Source organism: Hibiscus syriacus, unplaced genomic scaffold (assembly GCF_006381635.1).
Source record: "Hibiscus syriacus cultivar Baekdansim isolate YM2019G1 unplaced genomic scaffold, ASM638163v2 tig00110788_pilon, whole genome shotgun sequence".
NCBI lineage: Eukaryota > Viridiplantae > Streptophyta > Magnoliopsida > Malvales > Malvaceae > Hibiscus > Hibiscus syriacus.
Window position 1 is genome coordinate 624,385 of NW_024062863.1, and position 15,631 is coordinate 640,015.

The following is a 15,631-nucleotide window of genomic DNA, read 5'->3' on the forward strand; positions in this document are numbered from 1 at the left end:
AATAAATATTCAATCAGATTGAAACCAAATTTTTTTATCCTAAATCTGTTTATGCCTTATCTCGATTTCTCTTTCATGAAATTCATCTTGAATTTGTATATTTTAAAAGCTATAAGATAGAGTGAGATCAAGACTCATAAAATTGAAGTATTTTAATTATTCCTACTTATATGTTAACTTTAAAGTTAGAAAATGTAATGCTATTAAATCCTACCTTTGATCCATTTTCCGACTTTCCGTCCCTACAAATATTTAGTTGTACACTAACAAAGCCATTAATCACTAATGACATCATTGTAGAGGATATATAATATTGAGAAAATTAGGTTACATTTAGGTAAGCTAATACGCAAGAAATTTTAATTTAATAAACCAATCGATGTGATACGGTGCTAAAGGGCCCACGATTGGGAGACACCAAAAGAATAAAGAAAAGGTAAATTACAAATTTAGTATCTAAATTATTACGTTTGTTTCATTTGACACTAAAACTTTTTTCTTCAAAAATCATATTTAATATTTAGTTTAAGTTTTATTTTAATATCTCGTCGTTGCAACTTAACGTTGATGTTAACATGCCATCATAAGATAATATCACATCATCACTAAAAAAAATAGAAAAAACACCATATCAACAATTCTATTAAGTTTTTAACGACGTATACTAAAATGAAAACTAAACTAAAAGTATGTTTTAAGAAAAAAAGATGCTAAAATAGAATAAAAATAATAGTTAAGATACTAAACATATAATTTATCCTAGAAAAATCACCATCATCATAGTGTGCGCATGATAAGAATTATGGATGCATATCGGCTAGCCATTAAGCATCATATTAAAATATTAGAAAAGGATTATTAAATTCAATGACATCATGGCTTAGACAACTTGATCAATGGTGGGTCCATCTCCCTAATCACTTATCGAAACACCCAATTTCGTGTGTATTTTATTGCATTCAAACGCAAATTAAGTGTGCAAAAATTATATCACAGTTTGTTCATTTTGTGTGTCTTAGTGAAGTTACTTTATAACTGTTAATAAATTTTAGGTTAACTATTAAAATTATCATTTTCATTTCAATTTTATTCGATTTTAATCACTGATTTCAATAATAAATTGAATAATTGTTTTAAAGTCTTATTTGACTTTATTCTTAATAACATTTAGATAATAGATAAAATAAACTAAAATTATACACGGACTTTTTATGTTTGGATACAAAATTCATATATAGGCAAAAATACAAACATCCCCTTGGAGAGGACTAGATGTTATTTTTTTTCCTTGTGTTTCAACTGCTTCTGGTCTTGCCCTAAAACCAGAAAACAAACCCTAGTTTATATTAAAAACTAAGCATTCCAAATAGCTTATTATTATCATTTTTCACTTCTATGTTTTGCTGCTCCTATACATATATCATGTAATGTACACAATAGTATATATAGTGTGTCGATGTCGGTTTTTCCCCCAAAAATCCGACATTAACTAAATATTACACGCTATAACGTGTTAAAACATATACCCTTGATATTGTTATAACAGCATTAATACTAACTGAACTATGACTAATAGTGAACATTTATCTTTATGGGTTTGCCTAAAATTCTACGATTAGTCCTCCCATCGGAGCTCTGTGGGGAATCCCCTTTCTTCGTTTCACAGTCCGATAATTAACCGAAGTCGGAGGCGGTGTCGACGGACTAAAGCTCCGCGCTTTGTTGTTTAGCTTTCCATGGCCGCTGCTACCGCTGCTGTATGAATCCTCAGAGTCTAATGCCATGCCCATGTGCAACGGCCTCTTCTTCTTACGGGAACTATTTGATGTTCCAACTATCTGCACTCGCACATAATTAACAGAAAAACTCGTTCAAATTATGATCTTCATTTATCCTACAGTTTCTCGGCTACCAAACAAAACCCGAGAAAATTTAACTTAGAATAGTAGAAACAGGGGAATTGTACCTTGCAACCGAGAGAACAGAACCGGAAGGAGTCCACAAGGCTACGATCACAGACCTCGCAAGTGTTGGTCACGCCTTTTCCGAGCCTCGGTTGCGGCCTCTCGTTCAAGAAAACAATCTTGGCACTGTTGATAATATATGTTTGAACTCCAGATATGTCTAGATACTTCTGTATCTCAGATACTCTTATTACATCGTGGTACGAAGATCGCCTTATCTGTCGAAAAATTCAAGTCAATTACCTGTTTGGGTGCTGAGAAAATGTGTGAAAAGATGAGGGGGGGAAATCCCAGAAATTTTAAGAGAGATTACCGAACCTGAATATAACGATGATCCTTGTGATGAGCTAAGCAGAGAGAGCAGAGGGCGCCGTTCATGCAATCTAAGCAGAACATATTGCATTCACTCTTGTGAAAATCAACATGGTGCTTGCATTGAACAAAGAATTGTTCTCTCAACAAAGGTTTCAACCATGGCGGCCACCTGTTGTCTTCTTCCTCAGGCCCACCGGCTCCCTATCAAACGAAAACCAAAGCCGTTAAAAACCATTCCAACGAGGAAAAATGAATTCGTTTTAAGAATGTGAAATTACCATAATTCTTCTGCTCTTGGGCTTGATTTCTCGGACAGTGGTTTCATTATTTTCGATCGCCAGCTTGAACTAATTGGAAAGAAAGTATGCTCTGTTTTTCTTTTTTCTTTTTCCTGTTTGAGTGAGGGATTTCGAGACACAGAGAGACTCAGAGAGGAAGAACAAGAATGGAAACAGAGAAGGGGAGATGTCGTTCTTATCTAAATAAAGTCCACAGCCGAACCTGAATCCGAAGCTAAAACCTAGACGGGTGCATCGAACCTGCCTTCTTTTCTTTTTCTTTTTTATTTCCCTTTCATTTTCAATATTGGTCTTATCCTTTTTCTAAAAAGAAAATATTTCTCAAGCGTGCGATTATTTTAATGTATTAATTAACTGTGTCATTGTAGCCAATTAATTCAAAATAGCTATTTATGATATTGTAATTAGTAATTTTTAGGTAACTTATATTATATATTATTGAAATATATTAAATTTTACTTTTTATTTTAATTATAGTATTGTATCGATAAATTTTAACAGTATGACTGTGATGATTTAGACAAAACGATGTTGTTTTGACACAACTATTGATGTCCAAAACGACGTTATTTTAGGCATTAAATTTTATATATGTATCAATTTGACCATTAAACTTTAAATGTATCACTTATTAACACTATATTTTATGATCATTATTGGCCATCAATTATCGCTCGACATTGATCAATAAATGGATTTTCGAACAAACATCCCAAACCCCTCAAATATAAGAAAGCTCTTGATCCCAAAAAAAATAGATTCTTTTGTTTAATTTCGTCAATTTTGTGTGAGTTTTGTGAAAACCCAATTATATAAGAAGAAAGACAAGTGGAATGTGAAAGTTTTGATACTGATCTTGTAGCAAAAGGCGATTGGTAGCATGTGTAATTCATTGTCAACGACTATCGAAAAAATGAATTGTTTAAAAGTTTAGCGACAAAATTAATACACTCTTAAAATTTATTGTATAAAATGATGTTGATTTAGTCATTAATAGTTATACCAAACATATATTATTTTCTCTATATCATCACATTATTTAAATTTTAATAATCCCAATGGTATAATAAAATCAAACCAGAAGTTAGATTTATAATCGGAGTAATTAAAATTTGAATGATATAAATAATACATCTCCTAAATTTTAGTGATATTTGATATAATTTATCCTAATTTTTATGCGTTGTTCGAATCAAATGTAATTTTTAAATATATAGTTTGAAAGGTTAGCATGTTGTGTAAGGATGAGATAATGTAGATATCTAATTTTCGACAATGTTGGCCGTAAATATGGGGTTAGGTTTGAATTAAAAATATGAATTTAATAAGCCTCATGTTAATTCAAAGATATAAAACCAAAAAACAAGTTTCACTTAATTTTTTTATGGAGAGGGTCATGTTTATGCGTCATTTGCATGTAAAATTTGAATTTAGGGTGTTTTATATTTAAAATAGTTTTCTTTAAAATTACAATAATAAATCGTATCGGTAAATATATTTAATATACATTACAACTAATCAATTATAAACGCTGAATTAAATAATTAATTTAACTCGAGGTAATTAATTGAAAATACACATATTATTTACGAACATGAGACAAAAAATCTCAAACCTCGACAGTGTTTCATTTACATGATGAAATAAATTTCATATAATAATGATAATTATTGTGTAATTAAATTGAATTTTATCCCATATAATTGAGTGTAAGGTTGAAGTAGGAAGTCAAAAAGCACAAAGGTTCAAAGTTGAACCCACGGCGACGGGCACCGCCCCCCATTCACGACCACATAAAAAAAATATTGGTGTTTGATGTTTTTTCTTTAACCTATTACACCGTGTTTCATGTTGTTTGACTCGGTTTCACAATAATATAAATAAACACATAATTCGGCTTTTGTCGACCGTCCCATAATGCCCCAAGGGACCCGTCCCTCCGAGTTTTGGGACCCACTTCTATTATTGTAGTGCATCATTGCTTATGTAATGTGAGACCCTCATTCTCCATCAGTAAATGCATAATTTTAGAATTAACCTTCAACGTTTATTAAATTATTATTTTGACTCCTATTTTTTGGATTATTCTTTTATCTAACGTTTTATTTTGAGATAAAAATATCTCCATTGATAGAAATCGTTAGTTAACAAATGATCAACACTCCAAAATATGATATTTTTAACCTAAAATGAAATATTGAGGGGATAAAGTGCTCAAAAAAAATAATAAAGGTCAAATTGAATATTAAGTTAAACATTAGGCGTCTTTTTATGTTAAAATGAAATGTTGGGACCAAAATTATCTCAAAAAGAAATATAGACCAAAATGACCATTTAGATGAACATCGGGGGCTAATTTTAATATCATGCCAATAACAAACTTGACTAACAATTTTATATATATATATATATATATATATAGAAATTATCATGCAAATTGTCATGCCAACAATATTTCAAGTTTAACATTTTAATTAGAATTTTTGTTTGAAAATATAAGATCAAACTTTACATTTTTATATATATAAAAAGGTTGTAAATCAAATTTAGCTAAAAGGGTCAAATTAAAAAGTGATACAAGTATTGAGATTAAATTTGTTATTATATTTTTTTCATCCATTACTTACATAGTTGCATATTTCTATTCAAATTTGGGACACCCAAACACTAAAGCCAAAATATTATCATACATAAAATGTACTAGCCAGTGAAATTTTGCCATGTCATTACATGTGGAATTTGACTTTGACTAAACACAATATGTGTTTGTAATTGTATAGAGTCCTTTGTCTTTTGCTTGAATGAAGTTTGCCCAAAACAAGGGAACAATTGAAATAGTTTAGGAACTTTCTTTGTTACGGGTTCGGCTTTGTTAGTTTATTGTTGGGACTGAGGATTGACCCAAAAGAAAAGAGAGAATATTTATAATTTTTATAATCATTGTTTTTTATTCATTAATTGATTAATTTTAATAAGATATCACATAAATTTATTATATTAATGATTATTTAAATTTAATTTTTTATTCATAAAATCAAAATCTATATTTCTAATTTTACTTGAGAAATCTAACACTTCATCTCATTAAACTAATTAATAATTATTTTCAATACAGGTAAGAAGTTCATATCCTTTAAATAAAGGTTTGACTTTAATTTTTACAAATGAAGAAATAATGTTGACTCTCATATATTTAACTGATATTTGATTATGAATACAAAATTATTAAACATTGAAATCCCATGGAAGGAAGGGATATTGAATGAAGTTATGAAGATGAAGACTAGTCTGCAAAAGATAGGAAAGTACTTTCTCCTTTTATCTATAGATGAGGAAGACTATAAGTGTATAATAATTAATATGTTTGACTATTTTTGATTTTAAAAAGAACCCTTTATAGTTGAAATTGTAGATAGCTTTCTAGAACTTTGGCTTAATTCATGTTAACCAATCCCCTACTTTACAAGCTTTGGGATTTTGGGATTTTAATTTGTTATATTCAGATTAATTACATTTATTTAGAAGTAAATAGTGTTTAATAAGGTGCAATAATTTCTTTTATTAAGGGTAAATGAGGAATTGCCCGGATTGAAGTTGAAATTTAATGTTGATTATTATTAAAGTAATATTTTTTGTTAGTGTATTATTGGTTTGATTAATTAAAAATTAATTTTAAAAGGTGATTTTTGAAGAAAAAAATAGATTATGTTTTTTTTGTATATTTGATATAGGAAGATATTTAAATGTGTACGTGTGAAACTTTTTTATTGTTGACAAATTTTTCTAAACTTATTTTTTGAAAATTATTTTAAACGAAACAAAGCAATATTAAAATTTGATAAAAATGGAATGAATTAGGATTTGGTACTAAATAGAATTTTTTGATGGCTAATTATCCTTTTTTAACTAATTAATCATAATTAATTGTATCACGCGTCTTCAAATTATAACTCTCATTCTAAACTGATACTCAATTTTTTGAATATTTTAATTTTATCTCTAAATTATGACTTTCTTTTAAATTATTCCTCATATTTTTTTAGTATTTCAATTTTATCCCCAAACAATAACCATCGATTTGAATTGGTCCCCAAGATTTTGAATATTTTAATTTTTTTCCAAAATTATCAATATATGCTAATCACTTCCCTTGTAAATAAAATCGGTAGCCCAACTATATTATTGTATGTTTGAAAAAAATAAAATTATGTTAAACTATTGTTGAAACTAATTACACATTTAGATGAATTTGGAGATGAAATTGGAAGAAATAAAAGTTTGGGGATCGATTTAGAATGAATGTCATAGTTTGAGGATGAAATTGAAATGTACAAAAATGTGAGGGCTAATCTAGAAAGAGAGACATATTTAAGAGTTAAAATTAAAATATTTAAAAATTTGAGTACCAATTTAAAATGAGAGTTGTAATTTGAGAACATGTGACGTAGTTAACTCAGTTAATCACGTTGATATTTAAAGAAATATTGGGCCTTAGTGGCAAATAAGTTTAATAAGGGTCGCTTCTTAAAAGAATTTACACCACTTTAGTAATGGCTAGCCCGTGAAGAGATTAGGCTTGAAATGGCCCATAACATATACCATGGTGCCTTCATTCACCCATAGCATTTTAAAACTTTTAATTATTCGCAAGTTTAACTTATATAAATAAAACTACTCTATGAAATCAAGGTCAAATCTATCAATCAAGAAAAGTAGTTGTTTAATTACTTCCTATGCTGTAATCAGCATGGAAGAATTCAAGGGGGTCTAACATTGTGATTAGTAGTATATTCAGTCGTTGAGTGTTGCGGGTCTACAAGCAATTAGCAGCTGGATTCAGATGAGATTGATGGAGACGGTGGTCTTTGCCGGCGGTGGTGCTGGTTGTGGTTGAACTTGTGCTTTCCTCGAAGGTGGTGAGGTGATCCGATGGTGCAGTGTCTCATCTAAAGACGTTAAGAGAACTGACATGCCTTTTCGAGTTTTTTTAATGGAAACTAAAAATCTAAAAAAGAAAAAAAATAACTAGATTTTAGCGGATCTCCTCCACCCAACGACGGGACAACTCCGATGGAGATCCCTCCCAACCATGTTTTCACCGAAGCACCCCTCAATGGTGATTGAAATTCGATGAAGCGATACCGCAATATGATATGATGGGTAAGCCGATGTCGTATAAAGCCACTCCAATGAACAATTCTGCTACAAATTGTAGTTTTGATGATCAGATCCTCGATGACGAAGACATAAAAATCCAAGAAGGTGAAGTCGTTCGCGGCATGATTGATGGTTTGATCTCAATCGACTTCTTCGATATCATCCAGTCTATTGCAGCAAAATCTCTAGATCAGACAGTGGTGCTCAAACTTTTAGGGCAGGGCATTGGTTACAACACTTTAATATCTATGAATTATGGAAACCAAAACTAGCAATCAAATTTATGGATATTGAAAATGATTATTTTCTCGCTACTTTTCACTATCGTGGTGATTTCCTTACTGCTCTTGCAGATGGACCTTCGACGGTATTCGAACATTACCTTACCGTTGAGCCATGGACGGCCGACAAATCCCTACCCGAGGAAAATCATGACGTGGATTCGATTACCTGGGCTACCTGCAGCTCTTTACAAGCGCAGTATTATTACTGAGATTGGAGAATGTATTGGCAGTTTATTTGTTTAGACTATCAAACGGAGAGCGGTAGACGTGGACGATTTAGACGTATAACGACCCACATTGACCTGAACAAACATTTGATCTCGAAACTGGTAGCCAATAGAAGAATCCAGATAGTAGAATACGAGTCTTTCCCATCAATATGCTTCAATTGTGGGAAATACGACCACTTGCAAGGATCATATCCTAATATTGTAGTTGCCCATGAACAAGAGGAGTCTGTGACCCCCCAAACTGACATGGAGCCTAAGAAGGATTCCCCGATGTTTGGTTCCTGGAGGATGAAAGTTAGATGGACTCCAAGAGAGGGGAACCGCCATGTTGATACCTTTGCTAAGCTCCCAAACGTTCACGATGACATTAGGACAACTCTAAACGATCCCCCAACATATTTACATCAACTTTTTAATCGAGACTGTATGGAGTCCCTGTATTGCAAGCGGACAACTCTAAACGATCCCTCAACATATTTACATCAACTTTTTAATTGAGACTGTATGGAATTCCTGTATTGCAAGCCTACTGAGGCTTCTACTCTTTTTTCATTTAAAAAAATAACTAAATTACTTAATAAAAGTTAAGAATATATTTAAAATCTCTTACTAACTAATGTCAAGTAAGATTTTTCACTTTACATCAAATTCAATCCACTCCATAGTAAAAAAAAAAAAGAAAAAGAAAATGGACATAGATGTGAAGAGATTAGATCAAAGACTAGTCCAAGGCAAGCTGGGCCCAAGCACTTAGACGGCCAACCACGATCCGTCCCACTCAATGAGATCTGAAATATGTATCCACTCTCAATTTATTACTTAGTTATAATGCCTAAGCTAAGGTTATGAAATTAGTCATGTTTTATTTCTAGTCTATTCTACGTGCGATGTGAGCCAATCGCATATTTCTTCCTAAACCCTAAATCATAGTTTACCAAGAAGTCAAATTCCAAATAATAAACTAAAAATAAATTAAATTGATAGTTTTCTAATATAAATACTTTAATCAATTAATATCCTATTATAATCAAATCGATGAATTTATATGAATGTTAATCAATAAAATTGAACCGATTTAACATCTATTTATTTGATCAATTAAGTTTATTAACTTACTTTTTGTAATACATTTATCTTATTTTTGCGTAATATAAATTTGGGTTGATTTAATGTAAATTATATATTTGTTATATATAATTAAAATAAATAAATTATATTATATATTAAATCTGTCGAAAATTCATGGTCTCTAAACACACATAGTTTCAAAACGCATCGTTTCAATTCAGTCTACTCACTCTACCCGAGTATACCACTAGTACTACAGTTAAATTATTAACCACGGTTAATTCACCCGCCCCAATCAAACAACTTTGCTTTTTAAAATCCTCACCCCTCACGAAAACCACAAACTGCGAAAGAAAAAAGCCAGAGGGAACCAAACAGAATCCACAGGCAAAAGAAAGCACAAAACCTTTCTCAACAAAGTGGCAATGGCGTTTTACGTGGACGAAGAAGAGGTCTGGAAATGTTCAAAGCATCCTGCGAAACGTCGCCGTAGTGGAATCTGTCCGTTTTGCCTCCGAGACAAGCTCGATTCTCTTTGTCCCGACTGCGCCCACGGCCGTCCTTGCGCGTGTAGCGCAACCTCTTTCTCTTCTTCCTTCTATCGCTTCTCAACAGCCGCGGCCGAGGATACCTCCGGTGTCGAAAGTTTCGGCTCCGGTGGCGTTTCCGATCTTACCGAAAGAGAACCTGCGTTCCGACGTTCGAGATCTCTCGTGATTCCTTTTCTCAACTCGAAACCTGAGCGTTTAAGCGAAAAGTTCGATTTGGCGGGTAATAAGAGCAGGACGCCGTCGTTTTGGTCGATGTTTAAAGCTAGCAATAAGAGCAAGCGACACGAGAGTGAAGATCACCAAAGTGGAGGGGAGAAAGCTAGAATAGCGGCGGAGGATGAACGGGCGAGGATGATGACGAAGTCAAGGTCCGTGCTGGTGACTTCACATTCCGGTATTGGAGTATCGAAATTGTCGGCATCTACTAAAGCGAAGAGCTGGCATTTTCCGAGTCCGATGAAGGTTTTCAGGCAAACGAGGGGATTGGTTTTCCAAGAACGTTCTCCTTTGCATAGAGGGTGATTTCTTTTAGCTTTATTCTTCCCTTTATTTTATTTGTATAATTATAACCAAATATAAACAAAATTAACAACAAAAACGAACGAAAGTATAACTAAGATCTTAAACATATTGAAATTTGAGGGGTTTTTTTTAATTGATTGAATATGAGTGACTGATGTTAGAGTGTTTTCATATATTAATAGTCTTAATATTTTAAATTTTACTAGCGAAGTTAAAAGCATGATAATATTTTTATTTTAATATATTTTAAAAGTTAATGTCTATTACTATTAGTTTATATATCATGAGTAAGTTGTTGATTTTGTTTATGTATTAAATTTTTTATGTATTTGTAAATGTTGTAATATTTCTCTTTGACTACATTAAATTTTGTTATTAATTCTTGCATAATGCTTAAATTGTAGATTTAAATTATGTTGTTCACTTATAATCATTTAAAGTTCTTGTAATTTAGTAATATCAAGACTTAAATTTTAAAACTAAAAAATACATCCATTAAAATTGATTAAATATATAATTTATACATAATATATAAACTAATGATAAATTTTTAACATATTATTAAAATTTAAAATTGAATTACAAATTTTTATAAGATCAAAATGTATTTTACCATTGAATAAATGTATAGTTTAAATGTACATTCCTTATAATCATTTGCTATTGTTTTTTTATATCAAAAGAATCTTACAATCACTAACCTCTATTATTCTTTCAACTCATTGATTACAATAACTGTGTTAAATGTAAAATTCAATTTTTAAAACCATTCAGTATGCGGTATTTCAATTATTGTTATTGAAATCTTAAATCTAAGGTTCATAGTATGTTAATATTACATATGAATTTAAATCTAAATTTATTACTATTTAAATATAGAAATATTCTTATTATCAATCAATAGGGTATTGCAGTTAGATATGGTATAGGTCGGATCAGATTAGATTTTAACCCCACTTGAACTTGATTTAAGTTAACATTCATTCATCTATTAACTAAATCGAGTTTAGGGAAGATTCATCCAACCTAAGATCCTACCCAATTCATGAGGTAAAAATCTGCACCCGACCCAATATATATATAATATTCTTATTTTTTATTAGGTAGAATAAGGACCTAATTGAAAATATACTGTGAAGAATATTATAGTAACTATTCTCATAGATATAAAGGTTAATTATACAATTATTTTCTAGTTAAATTGGGTACTTTTTATCCTAAATCCAAATCTAACCCGAGCTTATAAAGGTTAATTATGCTCATAAAATTTGACCAAAACCCAAACCTAATTATTTTTTTAAAAAAAAACCGACATCGAAATTATTGATTTTGAATCAAATATCCATCCCTAATTATAATTATAATAAATACTTATATGATGGACATTACTTATAAATTTAGAAATGTATTTGAATAAATTGATAGAGTAAAAACGTTGAGAAGGCAGTGAGTGTGAATCTGAAAGCATGATTACAATTCCAATATTGTATAGTAACACACAACCTTATCACATGTAATCTGAATTGGCCAAGATTCTGAATAAGCAAGAATCTCAAGGGTTTGCTGTAATGTGTGGACTTTTGACCACTTTTGGTTGCTCCAAAACTTGTTTATCATTTATATATTTGATAGCACAAGTCAAGATTCTGAAACTACCACTTCATCTGCTTAAAATCTCCTACCTCTGATTTTCTTCTTTATATTAATATTTCATCTCCAAATTTAAGTATACAAGCTCCTACTCGATAAGTTTTGATCAAATTTGATCTTTTAATAAAATTCAGGTTTTTATAGAAAATTAATCTGGTTCCGATATAAGATAATTATAAAAATAATTTTTATGTACTGATATTTTATCAGTTAGGTTTTAAAAAGATATATATGTAGAAATTTAGAATATAAAGTGCTAAAACTATGAGGCTAAATTAAATTTTACTTTCATTTTATGTTATTAAATTGAATTAACTAATATTTTTTTAAAAAAAAAGGTAAATGAAAATTTTAAAAATATATATTAAATTAAATTAGGATCAGATTCAAATTTAAATTAAATTTATAGGTCGAGTCGGATAAAAAAATTGAACCTGAGTCAAGATCAATTTTATTGTTATAATATTACATCGTATATGGATAGATAGAAAATTCACTTCAATCTGACATGTGATCTCCCCATCAAGAATCAAATTTGGTCATACTTGTTAGACAACCTCAAATATAAGATTTAAAAGATATTAATTTATTTATCTTTTTTTATATTAGTTCAAGTGGTAAGTAGTTTGGTCATACTTGTTAAACAACCTCAAATATAAGATTTAAAAGATATTAATTTATTTATCATTTTTTATATTGGTTTAAGTGGTAAGTAGTTTGATATCGTTTAAACAAATCTCGTGTTCGAGGTTTTGTGTATGCAGAAAATTTCTGTTGAAAGACTCTCCCATCAAAATTAGATGTGCAACACGGATCGATCTGAATTAGTCAAGACAAAGTTTCGAAAAATAGTAGGACAAAAAAAATCTATTTATCATTTCATCGTATGTAGTTTGACATGTCTATTAGACTTAATTAAATGAGGGTATTACTACTGTGTCCATATAAAGAGGACAGTTGCAGCTTGCCAAGTACAACTCAATGGCAACTTCATGTTTCTACCTTTTCCTTTTGGTTTCAATTAATTATTAGACAGAATCTTTTCTTACAAAAGCTTTAAGTAAATGCGACAATTAGGTTACAGTATTTCCATGTTGGCCTTAAATAAATTATCCTTTTTGTTTTCTCTTTTGGAAAATGAATATAGTTTGCTTAATTATCCATTTCCAGGCAGGAAACAGCGGTGTGAGGCAAAGGGTACCCTAGCTGGGTGTGCGAAGAGAATCTTCATTCTCTGGGTTTCTGACACGTGGACTGGGGGACCTAGGGTCAACTTCAACTAGAAAAATGGAGTTCCAAAGTGCTTTTGAGAAACAGGTAAGCAAACTAGGACGAGTTACCGAGTTAGTCCAGTGTTAAGAGGCAAGTCATGTGGGGGGAGATGCCCCACGTTGAAGGTGGAAGTGTAGTTTTAGTATTTGGTGGGCAATTGCCTTTGCTTCTTCTTTCATTCTATGTTTCAAATCACACACCTAAAATCTCTTTTCAAACAAGTGGCACCCCAAAGCTACTGTTGTTCCTTTCTCATGTATCAACTTACCTGGCCATGGATGCATGTATGAACTCGAGATCAAACATCGGGACAGATTAAATTATTCAACTTCAAAAATACAAGTGTTTATTAAATATATGAACTCAAGATTAAATTTATAGGACCTAAATTATCATTTGACAAAAAAACTCAGAGGGGATGAAATTCTTAGTATTTTGAGATCTCGTATTCGAGTCTTTAGAATTTTTTTAAGATGTAATTACTCGAACTCAAAACCTCTAGTTATAACAACATTCTTTTTTACCACTGAGGTCATTTGATGAGTTCTCATCCTAGGTAAATTATGTGTGAATTATTTTCATATTTATTTTATATTAAATCTCACTGTATGTTACCATATCTAAATTTATTCTTATTATCAATTTGACCATGCATTATAATGATAAATTCTTATTATAAGTATTTAAATAAATATTATTTATAATTGTACTTTAAAAAATGTGATATGGATGCATAGGCTCTCCATAATTACCATGAGTGGGTTCATGAATTTCATGATCTCTAATTTTTCTATAAAAGAGAAAACATGTGACACAAAAAATCCAAGTTACAAATAAATATCTAACGTACCAAAAGATAAAACTAGCAAACTGTCAACATAGTTGAATGGATAGGCAATGATTGGTGGATTAAATTCGAGGAAACGTGGGCAAAGGCAAAAGGAAAGAAGCAATCCCAAAGCGACTTGGGTCCAAATTCCATCATAAACGATGCTCAATGAATAATAATGCAACTGTTCACCCATCAAATCCAGCAGCAAAAGAAACAAGAGTTTCTTAGCACTCGAATCTTTTAGGCACTGAACCGACGAGGTGAGTTTCACCATGCAGTCCCACCGCAATGAATGTTGCTGCTCAAAGCTTTCCAGTACGTGTTTCATTTAGGATGAATGCTCTATGCATGATTCTCTAGACAAGATAAAAAGTGAAGTAAATTATTTGGGAATGTTTTTCTCTTTGATCCAGACATGCATCTACGATGGACCCGTTGTTGTCCGAAGCTTGAGAGGAGAGGTGTTTTTTAATAGTTGGGATGATTATAAAGTAATATTTATTCTGAATATTTTTAATTAATTAATAACGTACATACCTTATAGATACAACTACTCAAATACAAGTCATGGGTGTTTTAGTTTGCTACGGACGTACCTTTGATAGCAGCAAATGATTTTTCATCCCCAGGTGAATGAGGCCTTGTATAATGAGTTTTGGGGTTGTGCATTTCACAAAATTTGGGTGGGTTCTACTTCTGTTCTGTGCTTCTCCAATGGGTCAAAAAGGTCCAATCCCATTTTGATAAAGTTTGGGATTGGGGCATTTGATAAATGTTTTAATTTAGTTTAGGATTGAGTTGAGTCCTATCTTATTTTAAAAACCAAACTCTTTTATTGTTAGATTTTTTACTTTTACAAGATTTAAAATCGATACATTATTTAAGGGACGTTAAACTCCTCGTTATTCAATTTAACAATATTTGTCTATTTTTTTTTTAATATTATTCAAAGTTGAATCAGGTCGAATCTTATTTTAAAATATTATTTTTGTCCATAATGATATTCTTTTGTGTTTCTGTGTCCAATACTTGAACCTCGAAAAAGGTTTGCCCTAAAGGATCACCTTAGAAATGGTTACATCTAAGGATGGGTCAGGATCAAACATCAAGAGTCGGGTGAGGTTCCGGCAGGGGCAGCATCAGCTCTAGTGGTGGAGGTGGTGACGGCTATGGTGAAAGAGGTGCTCATGGAGGCAGATATGGAGGTGGGAGTGGTGAAGGTGGTGGGCATGGGAGCTATGCTCCTTGAAAGTACCTTATCATCACTAGTAGACGACACTAAGAATATGAAATTTTATAAATTTTCTCACCGAAAGTAGTAACAAAAAACCAGTAATATGCGTAAGTAAATAAGCAAATACTAAATATTTGAACTCATTGGTTAACAAATCTACCATATATAAAGGAAAATAAATAATATTTACTACAAAAAATTCCTGGATTTACATTTTCCCTGTCTAAAGTTAAAAGTAAACCAGGAGCCCCTA

General features: G+C 31.2%; 2 protein-coding genes across 2 annotated transcripts; one reads left to right on the top strand and one right to left on the bottom strand.

Moving 5' to 3' along the window:
- Positions 1-1,210: 1,210 nt before the first annotated feature.
- On the bottom strand, positions 1,211-2,733 carry LOC120140909. Its single transcript, XM_039155907.1, has 4 exons — positions 2,558-2,733; positions 2,283-2,480; positions 1,967-2,182; positions 1,211-1,838 (listed from the first exon to the last, which is right to left on the bottom strand). The coding sequence occupies exons 1-4, from the start codon at positions 2,558-2,560 to the stop codon at positions 1,602-1,604; spliced, it is 654 nt and encodes a 217-aa protein (XP_039011838.1). The 5' UTR covers positions 2,561-2,733; the 3' UTR covers positions 1,211-1,601.
- Positions 2,734-9,638: 6,905 nt separating this feature from the next.
- On the top strand, positions 9,639-10,496 carry LOC120140578. The gene has a single exon (XM_039155544.1). It carries the CDS (start codon positions 9,743-9,745, stop codon positions 10,388-10,390), a length of 648 nt encoding a protein of 215 aa, XP_039011475.1. The 5' UTR covers positions 9,639-9,742; the 3' UTR covers positions 10,391-10,496.
- The last annotated feature ends 5,135 nt before the right edge of the window (positions 10,497-15,631 follow it).